This window comes from Anomalospiza imberbis, chromosome 3 (assembly GCF_031753505.1).
Source record: "Anomalospiza imberbis isolate Cuckoo-Finch-1a 21T00152 chromosome 3, ASM3175350v1, whole genome shotgun sequence".
Lineage (NCBI taxonomy): Eukaryota > Metazoa > Chordata > Aves > Passeriformes > Viduidae > Anomalospiza > Anomalospiza imberbis.
The window spans coordinates 23,956,602-23,979,085 of NC_089683.1; the positions used below are offsets into that span (position 1 = coordinate 23,956,602).

Consider the following 22,484-nt stretch of genomic DNA (forward strand, 5'->3'; position numbering starts at 1 on the left):
CCCACGAGGTAAAACTAGAATCGCTGCAAATGTAAATGTATTTTTCACGTAGTTCTTCACCTGTGCAAGTGCTTGTCAGGGCACTTAAACAGCTAACAAAAGGGCTGGGCTTGTAACGTATAAACTGTTTTCAGCTTCTACTGCCTTGAAAGCCAGGGGAGAAGGCTGTAGAGGCGACACAAGACACAGAACAATAGAACAGGAACAGAACAGTTTCCCTTGGAAAGGAACCCACAACAATCTAGTTCAGCTGCCTGTCCTCCCGAAGTGTTATAGATATTATAATTCAGACTTGCAGGTCGTTTCAGAGGAGCAGACAGCCAAGGAAGACTAAACAATCAGTTTTACAGGGAACTCACAGTAGATTGCAGAAATTACATGCTTAAACTCAAACCATGTGCCTAGTGAATGTGCAGTGCCCCTCCAAGACAGCTTATTAAAAAAAAAACAAAACAAAACAAAACAAAACAAAAAAAAAAAAAAAAAAAAACCAACCAAACCAAAGGCAAACTAAAGTGCTTTCATTAAAAACTGAATAAAAGATTAAGTCAGTCACTCAGTGCTTCAAGGATAACTTTATTCTGGGCAGGACATTTGACACAGAAAGAATGAAACCAGTATTTAGAAGGTTTCTGAACAAAAACACTGAATAAACAAGAACCATTATTTCTCCACATCTCTGACAATTCCACACCTCCCTTCCTTATTAAGTTCTAAAATGGTCTTTCAGTACATGCTTCCCTCCTCACATTATGGAACATCCTGCTCATATCAACAGCCATATCAGATACAGGAACACCATGGGAGTGGATTTTTTGGCTTTTTTTTTTCTTTTTGTTAACATCATGGCACTTTCACACTACTTTTTGGAAAATCTTGATTACAGGGGTAAATGAATCCACTGTCAGACTCCATTATTATTACATATTATGCCTAAGCCTGAGAAAATGTAAACAGTACAATTCTAAAAACATTTTCTACAAAGATGCTGCTAAATATTAAAGCATAAAGTAGTAGGTTACATATAATAAATTCTCAGATATGCTGCTTGTCCAGATTTCAGTACATAAAGACCTCCATCTTTTCCATATCTGTATTGCACAGAGACAGCATGGTAAAATACATAAACTCAGCTCCATCCTGCTCACAAAGAACTTTTCCAGCTTCAGTAAGAATGTGCTTGAGTAAAATATACAGCCATGACATCTAGCTAATTTTATTTCTAAGTTAAAACTAGCTGTGATTATCAATTTCAAGATTATTAGCTTTTTCCCCAGAAAGAAAAGGCTTTAACTTAGGAAAGCGAGAGATATTTAAAAAAAAATAAAATTATAAGTACAACTTACTTTTCTAATCTTTTGACTGGACAGACTGAAGCCTGAATGCTATAGTCTGATAAAGGTTCAGAGATTACAGGCCAGGTTCAGATTCATCCTGTGTTACTTGAATCTCACAGAGTTGTCCCCCTCTTTAGTGGAGAGATTCAGCTATCTCCAGAATGTTAGTATGCTCTCGAATTAGACAGATTTCTTTTGACATGATTCTCACTCACCAGAGGTGAGTCACCTCACAACAAAGGAGCTCACACTTCGGTATGATGAATCCAAGCCTCAGCTGCCTGTCCTTCCACTTGTAGGAACTAAGCGTACAGACCAGACTACTTCAATAGCCTACTTAGCCCTAGGGATACTGGGATAGGTTCAGGATGCTTATTCTTGAGACAAATCACCTGGTGATAAAATAAATTAAATTATATGTAGACATAAATACAGGTATTTATTTCTAAGAGAAACAACTATCTTTCCAGTTCTATCACAAATATACATATTAGGCTTTCCACCTACCCACTGACACCTGTCATTGTGCACTTTAGAAATCAAGTGGCTGCTTTACTTTGCTGCTAAGCATTGGCATCACTGCTGTGGAAGCAGTTAGGTATGGTCTGGAGTTAGTACTTGCTATGCCCAGATAACAGGGCAGCAGGACACAGATGTCATCTTTGGCATGTTAAAAGTCTTTCATGCCCACTTTTGCTCACTGTGGGCTGAGCTTATAAAAGCAAACAGTGACCCGTGCTCCCTGTGCCTCCCTCTGTAGCACTGAGCCAGCAGCCTATCCTAGGGTACAGTTTCCTCGAAATCCCACGTTTAACATGAGAAGCGCTGAAAAGGCCAGACTCTGTTCTCTGTCTGAAGACCACAGCAGCTGTCCCTTGTGTGTGCCGGCACATCCCATGGAGAGGATCTCATTGACACACAAGCTATTCCGTTCCTGTGAAACAGCTGGAAGCTAAGAACTGCACCTGCTCTGATCCCTTTAGACTGGATTTAAGTCTCATAAATAAACTATTTTCCTGAGCTGATCACACAATGAGCTCAGAAAGGTGAGCATTTCTGCACACTTCTGCAGGGAGATGCATTTTGTCAGCACATTTCAGCTTTGGCAGCACTGCTCCAGAACACAGCTATGGAAGGTATTCTCCCACACCACTGAATGATTTTATCTTTTTTTTGTAGAAGGAGGTACAGAACAGACAAATGCTGACTGTGCTTTAAAAGAATCTTCTGCTGATGGCTGGACTCTGGTACTCCTTTCCAGAGTAGAACTAAACCAGATTATGGGGCTACTTTCTTCTCTCTACACATTGATATAAATCATACTCTCAAAAAATTAGTTAAACTGCTCTTCAAAGAACTGTATCAATTTCAGTGAAATCAACCACAGTTTTACAACATTTTCTTAACAGGGACCACGTAAGATCCCATTTTTTCTTGTACAGCCTCTAGGCCTAATTTATGGAAGCTGACATATTCTTCATATTGTAAAAGAAGATGTATTGAGTGAAGAAGAACTGAGTATAAACATAAGTAAGGTTAGACGGACTCATTTCCTCTGGGTTGTTTAGTTTTTTTTGGAGTTTTTCTTTCCTTAAGTGATTTAGAACAGCAGCAATTTAAAACAATTGTGAAAAGTAAGTCAGCTGCATAGATCTTGTTTCCTTAAACTATGATGCTGGCATATCATCAATGTTTTGTTACTCTGAAACCAGTTTTATTAGTTTTATTGATTTATTGTTAATACAGTCTTTAATATAACTTCAGATCTTACATTTGCAACAAAAGAAGAAATAGAATCTCTTTTTTTTCCTTAGAAATCATCAGACCATTTACATGAATTTAACAGAGGTAGGTCCATATTCTATTTCATAGAGAACAATGCCAAAGAACAACTTTTAAGCAGGAAAAAGGAACACTGTGTCAGAAAATGGATCTACAGAAAAGTATTTACCCTTCACCAAACAAGAGTCCTCAGATCTGGTAAATTTGAATAGCAGTCCAACAAAAAACCTTTCAAAGGCAAAAATAAATTTAAAAAAAGGTGCCTCCCACTATCTTTTAGCAGTCTCTGAGTGACTGTGAAGGAGAGTTTAGACTGTTAAGTTACTCCTCTGATGTCAGTACAAAGCAATGAGTATAGACAACAGAAGTGTGGCACTGAGACATGGCATCACTTGAAATTACACAGCCTCAATCAGCACATCAACTTCAGAAAATGTCTAATGAATGCCCCTTCCTCAATACTTCTCCTTCACTGCAATATTGCACCACAGTTTTTTTTATCCACTTCTATAAAAAAGTTGAGTCTAATAAAAAAGTTAAATTTTTTTAAAGTTCATTATAAAAATTTACTGTATAAAAATGCCAAATACCCTAAGCCTTATATACAAAATGTATCACTTTTATGAAAATAAATGGACCCAAGTATTTAACAAAACATTTTTATACAAAATGGTACAAGATTGCATTCAGATTAATGCAAATAAGTAAAAAAAACCCTTCAAAATGTCTCATTCATGGAAGATCTGCTCCTTTTAAATGTACAGGTATATAAAGCATTATGAAATGGTCTCAAGTTGGACACCGTTTCCAGGGATGCACGCACTGCTCAGAGGTACTTCCCAGGTCACCGGTGAGCGCCGTACTTCGCAGACCAGTCAACGCGCCCATGGATCGGCTCCGCTGCTGGTGGGAGAGGCATTAACCGCGGCGAGCTTTTCGTAGGTGAACTGAGTGATGGCCATCCAAGAAGGGGTCTGACTGATGTCAGAGATGCAAAATCTAAAGGACAAAAAATTCTGTGATATAAAGGTTCAGTGAGAACTGTCCATGCTGAACAACAGCTAGGTGCAGGTCCAGATCCTTACTTCTTCAGGAAATAAGCCTCCTTTTTTAACAAAGTTTGCTGACATGAAACTATAGTGGATCCAATCCCATAAACCTTAGCAGACTAAGAGTATTTGTATCACTGATTTGGCAAATATGAATTCTGTGCCAGCTCTCACACCAACCTCTAGGTCCCATTGAAATAAGCTGTAGGTAAACCCACATATTTAATAAACAGAAGCAAACACAAACCAAATCCTTCTCCACATGAAGTTCTGCAAGGTTACAAACAATACTTCCAGTCAGTCATATACCAACAAGTAAAATAAAGCAAAGGTAAGTAATTCAGTGCTGCATACATTCAGCATTACTGGAGTACTGACCAAGGGACCAAGAGAACTTTAGTACTGGACTTACCAGAAGATGGGTCCACAACTGGTGCTAACTGAACCCTCTGCCCAGCAGAACCTACTTCCTTCTTCAGAAATGAAGGGACATAAGCACTCGTTAGACCACTTGATCCTATGGGCCCTGAAAGAAATGGCAAGGAACACCTGAACACAACGGATCTCCCATACTGTCAACAGGAGACACATGCCCTGAGGGACCATTTTCAAGATCAAGCTTGATCATGGACCGATCAAAACAAGAACTTAATTGAAGACACTTGAAATCCACAGTTCCTATACATACACCTGCATTCAGGAGACTGTCAGCATCAGACTGCATTACAGATGAATGGAAAACATGTACAAATTGTACCCGTCAGAGAGAACGAAACTTCTCTCTGACATCTCAGATTTTTCAAGGTTTCTCAAAGCTTTCAAAACTTAGCATTTCAGTTGGAATTATCTTGCTTGACTTTCAGCAACTATGTGCAAAGAATATTTTCACTCTTGGATTCTATGTAGTGAGTCTTGGGCTTTGGTGCTACACAAAGCTCTTAGTGAAGCCTGTGAGAGCAAAACTTAAAAATGTGGTACAGATTCACATTTCAAAGTTTGAAAACCAGCTACCAAACTTGTCCCTAAGATGAGCAGGAACAGATTTGACTGATCTGTAGGATAAGCCATAGAAAGGGAACAAAACAGTCAAGAGTTATAGCACAGAGGGGCACAAAACAAGATATCATGCACAGAGCAGGGCCATCACACATGTGCCTACGCTGTACTAGAGCAGTGGCAAAGCCTATTGTGGGAAATGATAATAAGTAAAAAAGAGAAAAATCTAACATCTGACATCCTATGCTGCTACAGAAGAAGCAAAAACTTGTAAAAGAGCCAGGAAGGAGATGTGCTAAATATATAAAGGTTCTCATGTAGTTTAGCTATTTACAGTGTCCTCCCATCTTGAATCTTTAAAGAGTGATTTTCTGATTAAATTACATCCACACCTTTAAGTTGTTGTTTTGGTTTTTTTTAACCTGAGTTTCTAGAGGCCCAAAATGTTTCTCTGGGCCAAGATTCAACACAAACTTTGGCAATAAAACACTTTCAAAACAACACAGGCAAAAAAAGTATGGCACTGCAGAACTATATCACATGAAAATTTGAAGCAATGGTTTAGACAAGAAATAAAAACATCAACCTGTTATCAACATGTTATATCTCATAAAAACTAATGTAAAAATCTATGAATTAATTACTTCAACTCAAACAACAGTGATTAAATACCAGAAATACCAAATGCAAAAAAAAAAAACTGAAGCAAGATTGAAGAGTTTTGCTTTTTGTCTGAATTTTTTAAACTATAATTACTACATTATTTTAAACAACATCAACTGAAAGACATAATGATAGATCTTCTTTGCTTAATTCATGTAACAAGAGTGGTGTGTATGGTTAGTTCAATTTTTACCAGCTTCCTCCTGTAATGACAGCTATTTATGTACCAGGTGGACTAAAATAGTTTGGAAACAAGAAAATATGACTTTAAGAAACTGAAGAGGGAAACTGAAAACAGGATGAAGTTCAGGTTGAACAGACCTAAGCTGTCCAGCCTTCTATGCATGGAGTACTTCAGACTTGTGAGGATTCTTCAGAAGAAATTACCATGTTTCAGTTTAAGGCAGTCTCCCAAAGAAGAGCCTCACAACCAATTTTAACACAAAGAACAGACAGGGTAAGCAGGTGTCTTTGGAACTGAGAACATTTTGGAAATGGATGACTCCAAAATACACCGGTGGGGAATTGCACAGACATCACTTATTATCATTTCTCAGAGTCCTAAGCACACCCTCATACCTGAATTCATCCTGTTGGTAGTACTTCCTCCCATACCAGAGGTTTTCCCAGACAAACCAGAACTGGGCCAGCAATTAGATGGAAGAGACTCTTTGTCTGAAGTGGAGACTATGCTATTCCTGGTGCTTATTCCTATATTGTAAAAATGCAAAGATTACTTCAATAAAATCCCACACACAGGCCTGCATTCATTCCACCTGATGCACAGCCTTAGAGCAGATGTCTGGTTAGACTTAGCCAAAACTTCTCCCCTCTCAGTAACTCTGAGTCACTCTCCATCCTCTCATAATACAGGAATACTGGAACTAGCCACAGGCCCTAATCCTGCAAACATCACAATGTAAGTAGATCCACTAGCATCAATGGCTGCTTATATGATAGGACAGAGACCTTACATCAAAGGCACAAATATTCTCATGTCACAGAAAGTGAACCTTGCAATGTACATGAAATCTGTGCTTCCAATAAAACCCTAACAGCAACAAGATAACCTGAGAGGAATAATGGTGATTCCATTTCTCATAGTACCGTACTCTTCTTTGGTGTCTCTACTGAAACCTCGGATTGTGCAAACAGTTTGCACTACAGTTCAGATGTACCTATTATTTGTATTTAATGTATCTCCCATATTTAAGCAGGGTACCTAACGTTCAAGGATGCACTCACAATTTATGATATGACTAAAGCAGTCTTGGGATCAATGTGTTTTACAATCTCCTCTAGTAAAACAAGTTTTAGCTACTAAAACTCTATCTAAGTGAGACAATTTGAAAGTCAATTATTGTTTCAGGAAAAAAGACTGAGTTTGCTGTCACAATACCTTCTAGTTTACTTAATTAATTTTGAAGAAGTAGTACTACAAGAGAATAAATTGCTAACACTACCTTTATGAATAGAAATTTTGAGAACGAATACACTTATATTCATCTCATTTTAAATATGGCAGACATGCTGTCTACCTCCTGTACTTCATCCTGCCTCAGCAGTGGTGTCAGTATAGCAGAGGTTATCTTGAAGACAAACATGTAATTCTCTATACAGATCTGTGTTTTACTTAACTCCCAACTACAGCAAAGCATATTTCCACTACTAGTTTGCCTGTTGTTCATGGTACTATACACTCCTGAGGTAAACACATGGCACTTTCTTTTCCAGTCTAGAAGACCAGTCTTATACTTTTTAGGGAGACAGGGAATAGTTTGGCACATATATAGACATTTTCTAATGCACTTCCAAGTATAAAAGTATCCATCAGGAGGAAGAAGTAAAAATAATCCTGTCCCCTTGTTTGTATTGCTAGACTACCAGAATTTAGTTTGTGTTGTGGCCATCTACACTACAATCTCTTTCTGTCCTCATGTTCTCTGAGCAGTAGCCCCTCTCCACAAGTTCAAAGGGTAAGAGCTAGTGTACCAATGACTATTTCATACTCCTGTTGGAATTGCAGGAAGAAAAGAAAAGTATTTTACTAACCAGGTCGATACCTAGAATGGCTTAAGTAGTGCTGCTTTGCTGCAGAGACTCGCAATGTGGGAGTGTCCTGCCGCAAAAGGGTTGCATGGGAAGTTCGTGCACTGCTGCCAGAGCCTACGGCATCCAAAGGCTTCAGGTCCAAAATACTTTCAAATCTGTAATTCAAAAATTGGTATGTATAATCCAATTCTTATAGCACATGTTTATTCACAGCTGACTTTTTCAACTACACCTCATCTCCAGGAATCATTTCCTTGTAATGTGTTTGCTATACCATAGACACACAGGGAAACACACAGGCAACAGGGAATATTATCAACCCAAAGTCATGCAAGTGCCCCTGAAAATCAGATTTGTGCTTCTAGTTCCCTTACATACTGCTTTTAAAGTTTTTCTCAGTAAGTTTCTCTCTTCTGTATACCATCCATGGAAACTGCAGCTCAGACTTGTCCAAAACAACTTAAATGCGTGGAATATGTCAAAACGGTCCACAAGTAAAATCGAAAGTATATATTCAAAAATTAACTTAGGGAGACTTAAGCCAGTTATAATTTTCAGTGGAAAAAAAAAAGAACACAAAATTGTATAGACATACATTTCTAGATACAAAGAAAGCATGAAGAGCAACATTACTAAGAAAGAGGAGAAGGGCAAAGAAATAGACCAAATAGCACATACACATAAAAAACCCCTTACCTACAAAGGGTTTCATCATTCTGCCTCTTCTTGTTTTTCAAGTCCATTCTCATGATGGAAGAGCTGAAATCAAGGTCTTCCAAATCATCCCAGTCTTCAGAATTCTTAACTGTCCTGGGAAGATGTCCCCATCTTCGCCTAGCTTTTGGTTTAAGTTCACCATTTGTATTCTCAGACCCAGCAGATGGTTTCTGTTGTAAAGATTGAAAAGAAACAAACCCACACATGCTTAGACCACAATCTAGGTGACAGGAACAAATAGGAATTCTTTTCCCCTTTATCTCAAAGAGTAATAGTGGTAGTAGAGCTGTAACAACACAATCTTCAACTTCCATTAAACATGCTAAGAACACAATCTGTAGCCTGCTGACACTATTATATATCTTCTGCATTTTGTCCTGTAATAACATGTCTTGAACTGACAGTAGAAGAAATTTCTTGGGTTGCAGCTCCAATTCTATTAATGTTCCAATATGCACTTCCTAAACCATAACCTTATGCTCCTTTTTTACTTCTGGACCCATATTGGGAATATAAAACTGCATGAAAGCTTATGTTTCCACAAGCCTGTGTCTAGACATTCATTTTTTTTTCTCTTGCAGGACAGCACAGGCACAAATTTGTGTCTCTTCAGTCACTCAGACTCAGCAGTACATTTCGACTTTGTGTGACACTGATCACTACAGACCCGGCGGCATCAGCATTCACACTGTCTGCTCTCATCACCTATTTTATGAATCCAGTCTCCTCATTACTAGATAGAAAGGGTACATTCTCATGCTGCAAGAAAAATCTGTTGGTTTCCAAGTCCAGTTTCGAAAACCAAAGGGACTATTATTCCCAGTCAATAAACTGGATGCCTTAAACGGATGAAGGCAATAGTCTCCCTCATTTCAATACTATTTAGTTTCATACTTTGCTCTCTGGCATCAATCGCATTAATATTTTGAACACTGTACATCCATTTTATTCATATGAAATCACTGTCATCCTGTGAATGGTGCAGGGTACCACAAAATGGCTCTAAAACGAGAAACTGACTTGTGTGTTTTACGGCAACCAGATTTAGATTTCAACAGAGGAACCTCCAATTTGGAGCAAAAAGTTGGAACACTGGAACCATTTTTTAGTTCCACTCGCTGTACTTTCCCTGAAGTACAAGAACCTTGAAATAGAAGAAGAGAAAGAAACACAAGGAAAAAGGCAGCATATCAGAAAGCTTATCTTATGTTAGATGGACCTTTACCTGCTGAGGAACCTTATCATGTATTGCAGGCAGAAGAACCTGGTAAGACTTGTCCTCCTGTAAGCAGTTACTGTGTTCAGCCCCAGAGTTGTCTGTCTTACATGTGTACACCATGTGCTGAGAAGACTGGCTTTGTTGAAAAGGCCTTGATGAAATTCGGGCATGAGGTTTCAGAGGGGGCTGTGCTGGAGGGACAGGCTTAATATGCAGAGACAATTTATTATGCAGTTCCTTTTGTTTTCCCAGTTCCTGAATGCCCAGGGCATGCCCAACTTGGAAGTACGAGTATCGAAGTGCCTAAAAAGTAATAAAGATGTTAGGCTTAGAAAGACAAAGTTTTTCTTTTACCCCACTCCTATATATTAGTACAAATTTAATTTCCCTTTTTTGTGGGGTAGGAAACAGCAGAAGACCCGTCTCTCAACACTAGATTCCAGTGAGCACAATCCACTTCAAAAAAATGTTGCAGTAGTAGAGAAGTTTCAAGAGATACTGAGTTATCAAATTCTCTGTGGACTACTACAGAAGGAAAGGTTCTGCAGAATTAAGATAGTTAACCAGGTATATAGCAGCTAAAGGTGAGTTTCATTACATGCTGTCTCTTCATGTCTGTGCGTGAAACACATCCCCCTCTTCATTACAGATTTGGCCAGCAAAACTCAATGACCCCAGAGACATCTCCTCCATTCTCTGTTTCTGAGAATGAATTAAGTGAAAGAAATACAACCCTTATGGAAATTAGCCTCCACCTTTTCTGACAAGTTAGTAAAGTTAGTCAGTAAAAGCAGTTTTATCTGCCTTATAAGTAATTAGGAAGTTGTCAGTAAAGGCAATTAACCTGTCTTGCTGTTTCAAGCACACCCATCTTCCCTTCCCAAAGACTTGTTACTGCAAAAAGCTTCTAAAAGCTCAGATTCCTCACTCTATTTGTACTTTACTGTAAAACATTTCTTAATACTCTTAATACTGTTACAGTCAGTGGTTTTTTGTTCATTACCTTTGAGAGTTCTTAATCTATTTGACTTTTTAACTGTTTTCATTAATACAAGCTTTTACTTGAAATTTGTACTGAAGGTCCAATTCAATCACAAAGGTTCAGCTACGGCCCTTGAAGTCATGTGTCAAGAATCCCATCTGTTTTCCAGAAGGTGCCCTGCTCATTGTATTAGTTGAGTACTACCTGAAACCAGCAGCTACCACCACCTGTATGTGCAATACTGATGACTTGGTCAATGCTTAATGTACAGGATGTTGGAACATATCTGCAATGTACTTGAGCTGAGGCTACCCAGCAAAAGCAAGCCTTATCCAGGCAACACTGGGCTGCAGGAACAGAGAGCAAGGTGGACTAATAGCTGGCTGAAAGGTCGGGCCCAAAGGGTGGCAATCAGTGCAACAAAGTCTTGGTTGGAGGCCAGGAATTATCTGTGTCCCCAGAGGGCATTACTGGGCAAATACTGCTCCAACACCTCCATTAATGATGTTGCTGGTGGCACAGAATGCACCCTCAGCAAGTCTGCTGATGACACAAGTAAAAGGGGCTGACACACAGGTCGGCTGTGCTGCCACCCTGCAGGACTTTGTCAGGCTGATGCAACGGGCTGACAGGAACCTCACCAATTTAACAAGGATAAATACCAAGTCCTGGGAAGCAAGAACGACATGCACTAGTCCATGCTGCGGTCAATCACCTGGAAAGCAGCTTTGCAGGGAAGGACCTGGTAGACACCAAGTTGAACATGGAATGGCTACCAAAGGCACCCTTGCTGCAAGTAAGACTAAGTCCTGGGCTGCCTGAGCAGAAGTGCTGCCAGCATCTCAAGAGCAGTGATCCTTCCCCTCTGTTCAGCACAGATGAGGCCATGCCTGGACTGCTGTGTCCAGATTTGGCCTCCCCAGAAGAAGAGAGAGATGGACATAGTAGCGAGAGTCCAACAAAAGGCCACAAAGGTGATTAAGGGACTGGAGCATCTCCCATATGAGAAAAGACAGAGAACTGGGACTGTTCAGCCTGGAGAAGAGAAGGTTCTTGGGCATCTTATCAAAGTATGCAAAAAACCAGAAGGGAAAGTGCAAAGGAGGTTGAGTGAGTCTCTTTTCAGGTGTGCCCAGTGACACAAACTGAAACACAGGAAGCACCTTCTGAACATCAAGAAACACTTTTACTCTGAGAGTAACTGAGCACTGGCACAGGCTGCTTAGGGCAAGGTGACTGAACCAGATCCCAGTCATTCTGTGGCACACCACAATGAAAGAACAGCATCACAGCCTTCAGCCATACATCCTACCTTATCTCTGCTGCTATTCACAGTGACTGGATTACACTTAATTCAAGTGTATTTACACACTGCAGTCACACCTTTGATTATTGAGCACATACCCCAAGCAGCTGATGTTTCATGCAAAAGATTAATTACTCTCTCTTAATTACCCTCCTTTGTCTTTCAAATTGTTCTTGGATTCTCCTCCCTTCTAAGAACACCATCCCTGAGCAACTGCTAAATGACTGTTCCTTGCAGTAAAAGCACACATAAAGAATAAAATCAAACCTGACTAGCTGTTGGCCGCTTTTTGGGATCCCACTGCAGCATGTCTCTCATGAGCTGCACCGCTTCACTGCTAGCATTAGGTATGAGAGTTTTTAGGTTGTTAGGTACACACTGAGGCCAGCGAAAATTCATGGAAGCTGAAAGTTGGTAGCCTTCAGGCCAGTCGTTCTGGAAGAATGAGATTTTCAAACACAAAAAAAGTTCAGCTGTAAAGTATCAGTGCCTAAGCACACTAACACATATTCTACCCATAACAGACCATGTCCAGCTTGCTCTGGGTCTTATATTGAAAATTTCACTACAAAACTTCACCCCAAACCTCTGGTGAGAGGTGAGTCCTGCTGTACATCTGACAAAGTCAAGAGCACAAATGGAATCAGGAAATAGGAATCTTGCCATTATCCCAATTTTTAGCCTCTTAAATCATAGGTTTTTATGCAAGTACACAAGAGAAAATTAAATTCCCATCAATGAAATCAGAGTCTAAGGACTTTTTTGCTGTGCAGGGGTCTATTTCTCCTCCTCTATGTGTCAGGTAATACCGCACAGAAATGCTTACTACATAAGTACTGCACAGAAATGCTTACTACACAGAAAATAAGTTTTAATTTAGTTTATTATATCTGAGAACAATACCATAAATTAACAGTAAGGAGGAAAATTTATTATTTTTATGCTTACTACTACCATGCCATTGTGTATTGCAGAACAGCTCCAGGATCTGGAATATCACTTCAGTTACCTTTTTTGGCGTCCCTAAGACTTGGCAAATTTTGAATATAGTATCAATTTCACTGGCACCGGGGAAGAGAGGCCTCAGCGTGTAAACTTCTGCCATTATGCAACCAACAGCCCAAATATCTATTGGAGAGCTATAGCAGGTGGATCTCAGAAGTACTTCAGGAGCCCTGTACCTGTGGAGGAATGAAAGAAAAGGAAATCCCAACAATCAACACAATTCAAACATACATGAAATTGCTCACCTCTTCATTCTTTGCTATTAAGAGCAAATATTCTTTAAAAACTTCCTCTCCTGTACACAGGAGAGGAATTGATTGTAATAATTTGTTTTTTAAATTAAGACTACAAAATCTTCTGTAAACTCTCTCACACCTTCCTGACACACAGCAAACCTAGCATGTTCCCACCTGACTACACTCCTACTTCCCACCTGCCTTGCTACACTCCCACTCTGCTCCTTTGCTGTTGCTATAAACTGTAAACTATCTTGCACTAACTGAAGCTTTTCAAATTACACTAAACTTAAATAGAAGTTTCATAATGAGGAGGCTTCAAAAGCAGCATAACAATCAGCACCAATTCAGTACTGTACTACTTTCAAGTGTTGATTGCAAGTTCCTACAAAGCAACTGAATACTAGCACTTACCATCTTGTGGATACATAATCTGTGTAAGGAGGTCGAGATCGGATTTCTCGGGCTAAGCCAAAATCTGCAATTTTAACAAGTTCTGGTCCCATGCAAAGCAGGTTTTCAGGTTTCAGGTCCCTGTGAAAGAACCCTGAAATTCAAATGAAATATTGATGTGGATTGCAATGCCACTCACAGCTGTATCCTTTATTTTCCAAGTGGACTGTTTTGCTTTAGTTCTTAGCATTGAAGCTGAAATAGCACCACACAGATATCAAAGTCGCATGCGGTAAGAAGAGCTGATCAGTACAGTGTTGTTCAGTTAGGTTGTGAAGAACAGTATACACAAGTTGGCTATCTTGTAACAATTCAGAGCATTTATTCAGACAGCTCTCTTTTAAGTGACACTTCTCTAAAAGATTTCCACCATTTTAATGCTAGTTTCATTCTAACTGGAAACTGTCCAATGAAGCTATCAATCAATTACATAAAATATTATTTTAAACAGAATATAAATTTAAACGGGGTATTTTTGCACTTCAAACATCTTTTTAAATCTGAGAACATAATCTGCAAGCACTGAGCTACTCAACACCATGTAAGAGGATCTCAGTGTATTTTTTTAGTGCTCCCTGCATTCAGCAAAAACTGATCACGAATGAATGTTTGGAAAGAGCTCTTTTAATACAAATGAGAGAAGAGGACTGGTGTATCACTGACTACTGTCTTTGAAATTTGCTTCCACCATTAGCCCAGAAATCTTGTTCTTATGCTTCTTTCTTGCAAGTGTCTGAACCACTGTTCCGAGATACAGCTCCCTCTGTGGTACCTAACTGAAGCTCTCCCAGCTTCTTTTCAGACACCAATATGCTTACTTTTTCCATGGCTTTGAATATATTCCCACAGAGACTGGAGTAAACATTGACACAGGATATGCCTACATTGTCCAGTATTACTAGGTTAGCTTTTGTTCATTACATGAATGTATAACAGCACTGGCGACATAGTGCTGTAGGTGTATACTAACCAGGAGACTGCATCCTTCCTAGGGATGTTGAGTTGACATTCTGGTGCCAGCCTGAATTACTGCTTCTTTGTGAAAGGCACCAGGCAAAGCAATCAAGGCTGTTCTTAGCATTTAGCATAATCACGTCTGTATTTTGCTGCACAGACTTGCACCAACAGAATGCTTGAGGCAATTTATTTCATGATAAACTTGTAGAAAGAGCAATTTGTTGTGTACTCAAATATAAAAAGATGCTTCAGAGTTTGGATGGACAAAGAATGTAAGAAGTTTACTTGACAAGCATTTCTAAGCCACACTGGAGCAGAACAGAGAAATAGAAAGAGGGAAAAAATGTTCATGTGATTTTTTCCAAAACTGTTGTGGAGAGAATCTTAGGACACTCATTCTTACACTGTGAGCCACAGTATGATCACAACCATTCTGTTGGGCTTGCCAAACATTTCTAGGTGTTCTTAAATACAGATTTGCAAAATCTTGGCAGAAATATAAGTCCAGTGTGGTAGCAAGTCAGTGAAAAATACAATTTCGACATAGAACTGTTCAGTGTTAACAGCTATAGTAAGTTAAATAGCAATAAAACCTGTTCTGGAAGGCTGTGATCCATTTGACAATCCATTGCAAAAAGCTGGCTTAGATTTTTGCAAATCAATCACAATATTTTTCTGTGTTCACATATTATGTATGTCACTGAAGCAGAATAGAATTTATAGTTAGGTTTCAGATGAGTATCCATCTGAAGAGTGAATAAAGTCATTAGCTGGAAAGCATTTTGTAAAACACAGTGTTCTTCAAGTGAACTGTAATGCTGGTCCTTATAAGCACCTTGCTTCCAGGACTCTGGCCACCAATGTCAGTTCTCTTCTGATAACCCAGAAAGCTGCCCAGCAACAGACCCTTCAGTGTATCTAGCAGACTGAATTGCCAAGGTCAGCAAAAAACAGTGAGGAAACTTCTGTTAAAATAAGGTGTTTTGTTTTGAGATTGAGATTTTTTTATTAGTTAAGTGGGTCTTGTTACTACTGGCTGGTACATCAGCTTTAGCTTTTACCATTGTTATATATATTACTTGGAAGTCCATGCAATGAAAGCTGCTTGTCACTCGGACTTTATTGCTTTAAATGTATCTTACAGAAAATGTGTGTTTTATTCAGGTATCTGTGTATATCTTGAGAAAAGAGTAATTTCTTCTTTATTCTCAGTCTCAGGGGATCTTTAAATCTATCAAGGAATGTGTTCATTAACATCCAACGAGTCTGAGAGCGGCCAGCTGCCAGACTGAGAAAGTGGAAACCTACAGAAAAGGAACTGAGAAGACCTCCAGAATGAAGTATTAGGCAACTATAAAATACAGGGGTTTTCAGTCATCTGAATCTCTCATACAGAGCCATTCTTTTGATCATTCCTTCTACTGAAGTTAGTAATGTAATTGCTTGTGTATTAATCAAAAAACTTACACAAACACTATCTGTCTCCAATTCAGAAGGTTTATAGCTAAAAGGTAACCTACCATGCTTATGAATAAATGCAAGCCCTTGCAGGATCTGATACATAATATTCCTAACTGTAGACTCAGGGAACAGCTTGTTTCTGTGGAATAAAAGGGAAGAAATAAATATTAATGACTAAATTAATACATTAGCTTATGCTATCCAATGAATCAAAGATAAAAGGTAGCAATGACAAATAAAACTGCTAGTCAGCTTTTCATATTTGCCTACTTTCTTTTCTTGTTGCAGAAGAAATTCTTATTTCCTCCACAGTCCCTTGGCACAAAACTGGCAATTTAACTACAAATTAAAGAAATAAATCACATTCTTAAAGGTCTGACTTACACAATGTTTAACAAGTCCATGGCCTAGCTAAACTGTAGACAAGTATGATGCTTTGCAGACAGTATGATGCTTTGCATGTCCCTACATCTGGGCTTTTTGTTTTCATAAGAAGGTATGATATCAAGCATTTCTGTGAAATTCCCAAAGATAATTGGTTTCTGCTATAGACTTGAACCATTTCTTCAAAGTTCATTATTTCATATAATATATATCCATATATGTGCCCAATTAAATTACAGTTTTTTATACCTGTGCATGCATAGCATTTTTATGCTTAAAAAGGTATTTCATGTGGTATATCATATATCACATTGATATATTATAAAAATAACCTTACTTTTTTAAATCAAGGAAGATTCTTGTCATCTGTCAGGCTGATACTATGGTCCATAGAGAGAAACAATTCAAAGCAGGAAATTTTGCCCTCAGTTATCCTCTGGTAGATGTTATCATGGCCCAAAGGTTAAAATTAGGACTTTTTTAATGCTCCGGCAAATATCAAAAAGTTTGATTTTATTCAGAATACTGACAAATGAAACAAGTAGTCTTTTGTCATATCAGTTCAAATTGCAAGGAAAAATAATTCCTGGAAGCAAACCAAAATTTGACACCTTTTGATTACTGTTCCAACTACTTTTTATTTATTCATTTATTTGAGGAGGCCATAAAAGAAGAGGTGGTGATACCACTCTCTTATAAAAAAAGCACCCCTGGAGTACTTAAATAGAAATCGGAAGTTCTAGGTCCAAGGTCTCCTCAGTGTGAGGACTGTTAAAAGGCCACAGTTCCTACCTCTCAAAATAACACCCTACTCCCCTCTCACACACTAATCTGGGACAAGACACTGGAAACTCTCACTAGACTGGCTGGGATATGCTCAAAGGTGAAGGTGACAGTCACAGCTCCTACTGCAGCCTGCAGCTTTAAGCTATAGCGATCCAAGCCTAAACAAATAATCCAAGTCCTTTGAACAGTATCAAGGCTGTTAAAAGCACATTACACAAGTAATTAATTTATACCAGGAATGGGTGATGCTGTTACATACCTCTCTTTCATTAACTGATAAAGATTTTCCTTCATGTATTCAAACACAAAATATAGATGATCATTTTCCCTGATAACTTCTTTCAGCTTTACCACATTGGCATGGTTTAATTTCTTCAAAGACTAGAAACAGAAAATTGTAAGTGTCTTAATAAAGTGAAGGAGAAAAAAAAAACCCAACTTAATTCACTGTTGCAGAAGGATTAACTTCAAAAACTCTCTGGTGTCTTAAACAATCAGACAGCTCTGAGAACAAAGACCAGATCTCAAAGTATTACCACATACATATCCAGTCTATGCAGCAATTTAATGCGCTGGTCATTCAAAAGCCAGCTATCTGCCATCACCATAAGCACCAAAACAACTGCATTTTCTCTGTAAGAAACTTCCTAATGGCAGAATAAATACACACTCTTCTTGCACCTGCACTAGCAACAGTCAGGTTAGAGTCAAGACTAAGAACAACCCTGGAAAGTCTTCCTTGGTATTGTGGATTAACTTTTGCAGGCAGCTGAGCTTGTTCAGCCCTCCAAGTGGGATGAAGGGCAGAAGTGCAGAAGGGCAGAACGTGAGACAACTCATAGGCTGAGATACAGAGTTTAATGGAGTTTGCATGCAAGCAAAGCAAACTAAGGAATTCATTCACTGCTTCCCATGGGCAAGCAGGTGCTCAGCCACCTCCAGTACAGCAGGGCTCTATCACATATAATGGTTTCTTGGGAATCAAATGCCATCACTCTGAAGGTCTCCTGCTTCCCACTCCTTTCCCCAGCTTTTGTTGCTCATCACAATGTCACGTGGCATGTCCCTTTGGTCAGCTGTCCCTTTGGCTGTATCCCCTCTCAGCCTTTTGCCCACCTTCCGCCTACTCACTGACAAGGAAGCATGAAAAACAGAGAGGGCCCGAGGTTGTGAAAGCACTGCTCAACAATTCAAACAGAGTGAAAATTTAACAGGGTAGAAATCCATTTGGATTTAGGTGAAATGTGCCGCTTTGAGCTTGCTAGCATAAGTAAAATATGCTGTTTATTCTGGTAACTTTGCAGCACTAGTAAAACTGCCCCAGCTGAGGAGAAAAAAAATGTGAATTTCCAAGCCGAAGAGACAAGAGAAACGCCTCAAACCTTGAAACGAACAAGGCAGAGTGACCCAGGAGTTCTTCCTGTACTTTCTGATAAATAAACTAGCTACAAGTGTAACTAGCTCTAAGTGTAATGCGAAATCAGAAGAATGAATATATATGAACCTATTGTGAAATTCTATGCATATGTAAACTAGTGAAGAAGAATAAAAAAGGATGAGGAGTTTTCAGGGGCACGCATGTCCTTTGAAGGGGAATGATACCCACATGCATCCAGCGCTATAATAAATATACCACTGTAATAAATATACCACTGTAATAAACATACCGTCCCTACAAATATTTATAAAGAATTGTAGAATTTTAATTTTTCATCCGCGTTTCACAATAACTAAAACATGCCTGTGTTGTCAAGACTATTTTGGTCAGAAATCCAAAACACAGACCCACAGAAGCTGCTACGAAGAAAACTAACTCTACCCTAGCTAAAACTAGCAAATTTGGGTCTTACTTCTTTTTTTTAGATTTTCAGTGTATTTGATGTCCATTTTTACATGGTACCTTAAGAAAAATGACCTAGGTTTTCTGCATGTTTTCAGTGCTGACTATAAATTAAGGAGGCCCCTAGAGCCTACCCCCAATGTTTCGCTGTCATCAGAATTTCATGCTATATGCCTGTCCCCAAGCCAACTATAGAGAACCAACCGCACGTACAAAAGTTAATGCTGCGCAAAGGGCATGTGTTCTCAAGCTCTGAAAAACAAACACCGCTCAACTCCAGGTGTTGTGACAGGAAAGCTCTCATTCACACACTCCTCACTGCAGGGAGAAAGCAGCTCTCTAGAACCCAATAATTTCTGTAAGACTACAGAATTTCAATAAGCATTTTTGTAAGACTACCGACACTCCCAACACAGAGTCAGGAAACAGAACTGTAATGTCATATGCTACAGCTTACTTTGGGAGTGGTGTTTTGACATGAGAGTTGTGAAGAATTTGATGTCACCCCCAAATGTGACAGTGATCGTCTCATTTGAAGTCAACCATTGAACAAAACAAATACCTTAACCTCTCGAAGGTTCATGCACTCCTCCCAGGAATAAAATTTTCTCTTCATTCTACAAAAGTAGAGGGGAAAAGAATGACTAATGTATTGAAAACATTAGGTGTTAGAACCAAAAGCCTCACTGAGTCTTAACAATTCAGTTCTTCCATCAGAATGTAAGATGCAAGCTCCTCTGTCAAAAAACTTTACATCTCTAGACAAGGTATAGTCAAGTTGATTTACTAGAATACACACTCAAATAGAATTACAGACAAATCACAGTTACTATGACAGAGGATTGCATTTTTCTGTAAATATATCTTGCTGAAAATAATTCAGAGCCTTCAACAAGCTCAGGCATGTTATTTTTCTTTCTGAGATAACAATGTGGTAGAATAGAGTCTAACTGTAAAAAAGAACAAGGGTAGTTTTGATTGGATCTTCATTTGATTTGTTTCACTTCACAGAGTCTCCAATTTTATCATATTCTCCTTGCCCCTCTTCTCTATTTTTGATTTCTCAGTGACTGTAGTATTTTGCTGTATTTCCACATTTTCCTTTGTCCACTACTCCACATGTTTCTCCTTCTCTTGCAAAGTGCATCTATCATGCCAACTGCTTTTCAAATTCCGTTTTCCCCTTCAAGATTATAAGCAACTCTGCTCTAACAGAAACAAACTGTGTGGCAGTTTTCTCCTAAGCCAGATTGTAACTAAACACAGTATTTGTGTGTAACATATGGTCCTGTATGTTCCTACACATTCTGATTACACATTCTGATTCAGTTCTTTGAGACGTAACTCTGTGCTTTAGGACCAAAAGGATGAAGGGTCACACATACATGCACACAGAAGATCACACATTAAAACTTACAAAAATACTGAACTGTGTAGAGTCTGGATTTCAGAGGGAATTAGGCACTCTCTGAAGATCTGAGCCTTTGCCTTTAATGATAATTCAGTATTACTTATTATTGTAGCAAGTTTCCAGTTGAGAAACTGGCTCTCACAATTAGTGTAATTTAGTAACTACAAGCCCTTCATACCATGAAGGGGTCTGGATTTTTTGTTAGTGTGTTTTTTTTTTAGTGTTTTTGCAGTTACTGTCTTGTGCACTAAGTTATCAGGCCACTTCTGTTTTTAGCAAAGGACCAGCATTAACACCTAAGCTAAGAGAATACTTCTGGCTTGTTCTGATTTTTCTGAGTTTTTCCCATGTTGCAAACTGAAAATTAAAGCAAGACCTTCTAAGCAAGGTCTGATACAGGCAAAATAGCCTCAGCAGAGGGGATTTAGGAAGTTGATAAAGCCAGCTATTGACTGCTCATACAAAACAGCATTGTACTAAAAGCTCTTTTGACAAGTCTGTCCCTTGTCATGGTCATGGTCGGTATTTCAGGAAGGTGCCTGCAATGCTTTACAGCTGTCTCTTACCATAGCTAGGACAAATAAGCCATTTACAAACTAAAGTCACTGCTGAAGCAGAAGAGAAAATCAAGTGAATTTCTCAAGGGACTTCAAGAAAATCTTAAGTTGAAAAGACCAGTATGTCATAGCAAAAAAGATACAGATAATGGACAATGAGATCAGTTGTGTTAATTATCACTGCAGTATTAATATTTCATTGAAAATTAGACTACAAAATACATGTTCCATGTAAGCAGCAGCGAAAGGGCTATAGATTCCAAAGCAACACTGCAGAATACTCAAGTAATACATAAAACACATCTGACTGCACATAGCAACAGAGTGCTGTTACACAATAAGCCTGTATATCTCACCCTCTCTATCTCCTGCTGAGGCTTTGGAGGATACAAGGAATTTTTCATGCTGCCCAAATACAACTCCATATTAAAAAGCTGCATGGAATGTGAAGTACTCAAACCAGCATGACCAAGCTGATGTGAACCTATAAAGGAAAAACCTGGACTATGCATTATTAAGTAATGTATGAGAACACTTACTTTTTAATGGCTATTAGCTCTCCAGATTCAATGCTTCTCCCTAGGAGAACAGAGCCGTAGGTCCCATCACCAAGCTGTCTGATAGTTTTGTACCTATTCATGATGAGGATACTTTAGCTGCAAGCGCATTTCAGTCCTTGGCGTTTCCTGTGTTTTTTCTCCTCCGAGTGTAACCAGTTCTTTCTGTGGCAGCATAAATATAGAGCACTCAGGACAGTGTGAACAGTTGCAGGAATCATGTTTTCAAGACTTAGCCTTTGGTCTGAAAGCACAGAACATAATCCATTTGATTTCTGTACCCTTCTGAGATTGCTTGTTTGCAGACTCCACTCTCCTCCAAGAGAACAGTCCCCGTTAGCCATAAACAAACACACATCCTTGTGTCTCACCAGAAAAGGCCAGCCTGTTATCTGCATGTAACTGGGTATAATCCCCAAAGCCAGTCCCATGCTAAAGCTAAAAGTACCTTACAGAAAGCTTGCAGGCAGCCCTGATGGGAGACACTATTACTGAAGTCACAGGATAAAGTCTCATGGCCTGGAGAAAATCATCTGCTAGCAGAAAAAATGAATCTTTATAATACAATAGGAGGGGATCTGTCCTAGCCAGGTTTTTAGGCATGTAAGTCACCACCTTGTAAGTCACACTGCCATCAGTTAAACCAATATCCTAAATTTCCATATGGCCTATGTGAGAGAGCATAGCCTTTAAACAAAGTGTGCAGAGGAAGAATATTACATTCACATCAGGTA

The 22,484-nt window shown here is 38.9% G+C and overlaps 2 protein-coding genes across 3 annotated transcripts in view; both read right to left on the bottom strand.

Annotated features, from left to right (window-relative positions):
• LOC137470382 (glutathione S-transferase-like) overlaps nucleotides 1-1,863 on the bottom strand; it is a 40,853-nt gene extending 38,990 nt beyond the window's left edge. The window contains exon 1 of the mRNA XM_068183645.1: nucleotides 1,860-1,863. The gene's annotated coding sequence lies outside the window, so the exon portion shown is untranslated. The remainder of the gene's footprint in view (nucleotides 1-1,859) is intronic.
• A 1,070-nt stretch (nucleotides 1,864-2,933) lies between these two features.
• Nucleotides 2,934-22,290, bottom strand: CILK1 (ciliogenesis associated kinase 1). 2 transcript variants are annotated; one of them, XM_068183631.1, is made up of 13 exons: nucleotides 21,826-22,290; nucleotides 19,788-19,842; nucleotides 17,645-17,766; nucleotides 16,275-16,354; nucleotides 13,759-13,891; nucleotides 13,113-13,284; nucleotides 12,371-12,538; nucleotides 9,822-10,118; nucleotides 8,576-8,766; nucleotides 7,880-8,034; nucleotides 6,407-6,538; nucleotides 4,581-4,694; nucleotides 2,934-4,118 (listed from the first exon to the last, which is right to left on the bottom strand). In XM_068183631.1, the coding sequence occupies exons 1-13, from the start codon at nucleotides 21,831-21,833 to the stop codon at nucleotides 3,964-3,966; spliced, it is 1,782 nt and encodes a 593-aa protein (XP_068039732.1). In that variant the 5' UTR covers nucleotides 21,834-22,290; the 3' UTR covers nucleotides 2,934-3,963. The 2 variants fall into 2 exon arrangements, with proteins under 2 accessions (XP_068039732.1, XP_068039731.1); XM_068183630.1 differs by having other exon boundaries at nucleotides 21,733-22,288.
• Between the last annotated feature and the right edge of the window lie 194 nt (nucleotides 22,291-22,484).

Bases quoted from the DNA above. Each gene is read 5' to 3' on its own strand.
- CILK1 (XM_068183630.1), bottom strand. From the start codon at position 21,833: ATGAATAGGTACAAAACTATCAGACAGCTTGGTGATGGGACCTACGGC. The intron at 13,892-16,274 runs GTAGGTTACCTT...TTTGAATTTCAG, and splicing joins TGCATTTATTCATAAGCATG to GGTTCTTTCACAGGGACCTG. The intron at 10,119-12,370 runs GTTTGATTTTAT...ATTACTTTTTAG, and splicing joins AGCGGCCAACAGCTAGTCAG to GCACTTCGATACTCGTACTT.